Source organism: Penaeus japonicus, unplaced genomic scaffold (assembly GCF_977035675.1).
Source record: "Penaeus japonicus unplaced genomic scaffold, GWHDUDI00000001_assembly GWHDUDI00000007, whole genome shotgun sequence".
In the NCBI taxonomy this organism is placed as follows: Eukaryota; Metazoa; Arthropoda; class Malacostraca; order Decapoda; family Penaeidae; genus Penaeus; species Penaeus japonicus.
Window position 1 is genome coordinate 9278375 of NW_028234409.1, and position 5000 is coordinate 9283374.

At 48.8% G+C, this 5000-nt stretch overlaps 2 protein-coding genes across 2 annotated transcripts in view; both read right to left on the reverse strand.

The window, feature by feature from the left end:
• The window catches only part of LOC122249216 (uncharacterized), a 6942-nt gene extending 4785 nt beyond the window's left edge, over nt 1–2157 (reverse strand). Inside the window, exons 1-4 of the mRNA XM_086538784.1 lie at nt 2127–2157; nt 1706–1807; nt 1212–1605; nt 900–1018 (exon numbers count right to left, since the gene is read on the reverse strand). Coding sequence (XP_086394910.1) covers nt 900–1018; nt 1212–1605; nt 1706–1807; nt 2127–2157 — 646 coding nt within the window. The remainder of the gene's footprint in view (nt 1–899; nt 1019–1211; nt 1606–1705; nt 1808–2126) is intronic.
• LOC122242084 (uncharacterized) overlaps nt 1–5000 on the reverse strand; it is a gene marked incomplete in the record, with an annotated part of 101235 nt that overhangs the window by 15690 nt on the left and 80545 nt on the right.

The window sequence follows — 5000 nt, forward strand, 5'->3', positions numbered from 1 at the left end:
ATATATATATATATATATATATATATATATATATTTATATATATGTGTGTGTGTGTGTATAAACATTTCATATAAATATTTCAGACAATGAGTTTCAGCTATATAGCCACTGGATGTAAACGAAGAACGGGTATGGATATGTAAATTAACCATAGAGAGAGAGAGAGAGAGAGAGAGAGAGAGAGAGAGAGAGAGAGAGAGAGAGAGAGAGAGAGAGAGAGAGAGAGAGAGAGAGAGAGAGAGAGAGAGAGAGAGAGAGAGAGAGAGAGAGAGAAGAGAGAGAGAGAGAAGAGAGAGAGAGAAGAGAGAGAGAAGAGAGAGAAGAGAGAGAGAGAGAGAGAGAGAGAGAGAGAGAGAGAGAGAGAGAGAGAGAGAGAGAGAGAGAGAGAGAGAGAGAAAGATAGACAGAGAGAGCGAAACCAAACAAACATATATTTCTCATAATCTTTCCATAGTACCAAATTATCAGTATTTTCACTCCTTCTTTTGCACATAACGAAAGGCTAAGAAAAAGTCAAAGAAAATAAACTTTTCTCTTTACTTGTAAATAAACATACGAAGTGACAATATTCTGAGTCATAGTAGTATTGACAAATATCATAAAAGGTAAGAATGGGTCCGAGAAAGAGAGGTTTGTCAGTGCGGTGTCACGCCCTACACTACCCTCACCTCCGAAGGACACCGCCGTCGCTTTTATTCGTATTCATCTATTTATTAATTTATTATATGTATTTATTTTTATCACAGAGGCATCTTGAACCGTGAAGACACACTCGTCTCCAGCTCTTAAGAACTTTCTCCTCCTCTAGCACGGCTCAAACCGGATCGTTCCTGTGGTTACTGGCTTTCTGTTATTTCATTATCATTGGTGTTATTATTACCACTACGTCATACTGCACTGTTGACATCACTTCCATTAAACCGATTATTCATGACTACAGTGGCACTTGTACCAGGGTTTTTATCACAACGCCTTTTTGGTTCTGCTGTGTTGCGGTTACGGGATGGCGGGACGCGGCTGTCCCGAAGAGAGCTTGGTTAGACTAACGAGGTGGGGGAGGGGGTTTTAGCAACTTTCGGTGTTGTATTGCAGTGTTTGGTAAAGGGCCTTTCTATATTGTAGTGTCTGTTGCAATATCTGGTTTTGCTTGCTTGCCTGTTTGCGCGCGATAGTCCCTTGGGGATTTATGGGGAAATGGCATCTTGATCACCTCAGGAGCGAACGCCCTCCCTGAGTCGGTGTGAAGACTTCCACAGTCCTTTCGGACGCCAGGGCGTGGGGGGATGGGCGTATGGAGTGCTGTTTCATTATCAGGATCTGGGCGGGAGCACGGCGGCGAGGAGATGCGGGTGTCTGCGGCGGATGTGGCGGTTGAGGTCCCCGCGCTGGACGAAGAGCCGGGTGCACGCCGGGCAGGGCAGCGCCGTACCGCGGTGGAGCTTCTGGTGGCGCCGAAGGGAGTCCCGACATCTGAATGTTTTCCCGCACTCCCCGCAAGCTTGGCATCCCGCGCTGCGCTGGAGCCGCCTGCCCCTCGAGACTGCTACTGCTACTGCTGCAGGAGAAGAGTTTGTCAGTGAAGGGGAGCCAGCAAGCCTGAGTCACTGAGGTGAGGGTTGGGGATTGTGTGCAGCAGCAGCAGCAGCAGCAGCAGTAGTAGTGGCAGCAGCAGCAGCAACAGTGGGTTAGTGAGGAGGAACAGACCAGCGTGCGTTAGTGATTCAGCAACCAGGCGGTGCTGTCGTGTGTTACACTCGCAAGGCTCAAAACAACGCCAAAGGGTGGGTGTGGGGAGACGGGAAGACACTGTAAAGTAGGAGGGCTGGGGATAGAAGGGGCTCAGAAACAGCTCCGAGGATGAATGGAAGGATGCATAGATGAAACGGATAATCAGAGATAGAGATAGATCGTCAGTCTGAGAGAAAGAGAGAGAGAAGCAAGTAGACAGGCAGAAGAGAATGGAAGAAAATACAGTAAGAGAGAATAACATAGAGAAAATGATAACAAAGAAGAGTAGGAAGTGCCGAAGGACCTCTGATCCACGCACTCTAACACCTCCCCCTCCCTCTCCCCTTCCCCTCCCCATCATCCTCGACGTCTACGCCTCCGTCAGACGAACAACAACCCATCGAGGTGCGGGTGTGACGGCGGATCATGTTCTAATAGAGGTTGGTTCTTTCAGAGAGCGTGACGAAAGACGGTAATCAAGGACTTTGTGGACGAAGGATGGAGGGAGAGTGGAGAGAGCGGAGATGGGAGCATATGGAGCAGGATATCTCAGGGGGAACTTAGGTAGGGACGAAATACTGTGCGCCTAGAGGTTTAGCAGAAAATAAATCGAGCAGAAAGCCGTAAACAGAGAGAAAGAATGAGTACGTGAGGAAAAAAAGAGGTAGAGACGTGAGATAAACTCAGAGAGAATCCCGACAGAGTGAGTAAAACGAAAGAAACGAAAGGAGGGAAGGGAAAAAAGAGACATACTAAGGCGTCGTCACGGTAAGAAGGAATATCACCTTGGCGAAGGGAAAGGAAAGGAAGGTAGGATGCCTCATGCATTTAAGGATAAAAAGAACAGCCAGTGCTCAAGGACAAGGCAGGTGACGGAGGATGCCATTGCATTTAGAAGTAGAGACAAGGCAAGAAGAGAAGAAACCAGGGCCACAGGAACCACTTGAGAAACATGGCACTTGAAGAAGAGGATGGAGAGGAGGAGAAGAAGCTCCGTCGCGGGGGACAGAGCCGTGCCTAGTGCCAAGCTTGGCGTGAGTCCCTACACGTAAAAAGGCGACGACGACGACGACGACGACGACGGCGACGGCGGAGGCGGACGCAAGGGGATCTACGAGGGGCCCGGGCGAGGCCTGAGGAACCGCGGGAGGGGCGGAGGTCAGAGAGCCGACTCCTGCGACCTCGGCGGAGGCTCGTACTGGCGGCCGTGGACGGCGGTCACGTGGTACTTGACGTTGGACACCTGGTAGAAGACCTTGGGGCACACGGGGCACGGGAAGGCGTTGCCCGTGTGGATCTTCTCGTGGCGCGAGAGCGTGACGCGCGTGCGGAACCGCTTGCCGCACTGCGGACACGGGAACCACGGCCTGTTCACGGCCAGGGCTCTGCCGCCCACAGCCGCAGCCGTCGCCGCCTCGGTCGCCGCCCCGCCCGCGCCCACCACGACGTCGCCCACGCGCGTGAAGGTGGTGTGGGTAAGGCTCTCCAGGTGGCTGAGGGGCGCCATCGGGGGCGGGTTGAAGGGGGTCCACGTCGGAACCTCCGGGACTCGAGTTGTGGAAGGTGTTGAGGAGGGTGATGTTATGGCTGTTGGTGTTGGTAGTGGTTGTGGTGGTGGTGGTGGTGTTGACGAGGTGGCTGCTGCTGCTCCTGTTGCTGGCAGTGGTGGTGGTGCCCTCCCCGAGCTGCCCACGGCTCCCCCCGGCTCCCCCCACCACACTTCCAACACCTCCCCGCTCTCCTGCTTCACCCTGGCACCACCACCTGCGGGAACAAACATCGGTGAGCGACGCCACCACACTACCAGCCAGGCCTACCATCGCTACCACTACCAGCCAGGCCTACCCTCGCTACCACACTACCACTACCAGCAAGGCCTACCCTAGATACACCAATCTACGGACCAGGAACTACACCTACCCTGCACCCCTTACCCCGTATCTTCAACCTCCTACTACCACCTCTCTGAAAGCAAGTTACTACTACAAGTTCCTTCACATCTGTACTACAAGGTCACCAAACCCCTTCGAAGTCTAATCTACAAGCACACTTCCTCCGATCTACAAAAATACCACCCAATCTACCTTTTTCTACCGCAATACCAACCACACTTAAGAGTCAAGTCTATCTACTAGCCCAGCAAACTAGACTAGCGACCATGCCTACAAACTACCAAGGCCCGTAGAAATCACCTCACCTCCATTGCCGGAAGAATAAACCAAAAATAAACCATAAAAACATCCACAGTCCGTCTCTACCACCGGAACTACTGTCAGATCTACGAGAAGTACCAACCAAAAGCGTGTCCCTTACTATTACTAGCACTATTACTAGCACCAGCCTACTTACAAACCAATCCTATTTCAGTCACTAAACCCCAGCCTTGTTCTACGAGACTAGCTGACGCTGAAACGTAAATACCTGAGAATAACAGACCACCAGACCACCGCACTACCGTATTCGAATGTCCTTTACAATCTCCATTACAAAGTTAACTTCTTTATTACGGCGAGCAAGAAGAAGTTTGTTTCATCTAGTTATTATACATTCTCGATTTTTCTCAAAGTAGTTTCTTGGTAAAAGAAAAAATGTAGTTTATAACTACGACTACGACTTCAACTACTACTACTACTACTACTACTACTACAACTACTACGAATACATTGCTACTTTAACTACTACAACAAGGATGACTACAATTACGATTACTACTACGACCATAAACGCTTTCCCTCGCAGTAGCCTTACATCATACCACACCTTCAATTCATTCCCAGATACATAACTGTTATATAAAAATACATATATATACGCCATGCGACCCATATAATACCATTATCTTTACAGCTCTATCCCCTCCCCCCCCCCATATATGGGATTATTTTCACCATATCCAAATTCCTCTTTCACCATGACATGCTTCGAGTACCGCAGACACAAACCAACCCAAAATGAAAAAAAGAAAGAAAAAAAGAAGTAAAAAAATCCTCTTTCACCATGATATGCTTCGAGTACCACAGACACAAACCAACCCACAATGAAGAAAGAAAAAAAGAAAGAAAAAAAAGTTTATATATATATACATATATATATACACATATACTGTATACATTCACACATACATATGTCTTACCACAACAGAAATGCACATAAATTCTTTCAGACTATGAGAGCCCTCTTGTAAAAAGTCACAGTCACCATCACCATCACTCAAACACACTCAACATTAATATCAAGTGCCAAATAAATAGTACCATATACAACATACCCC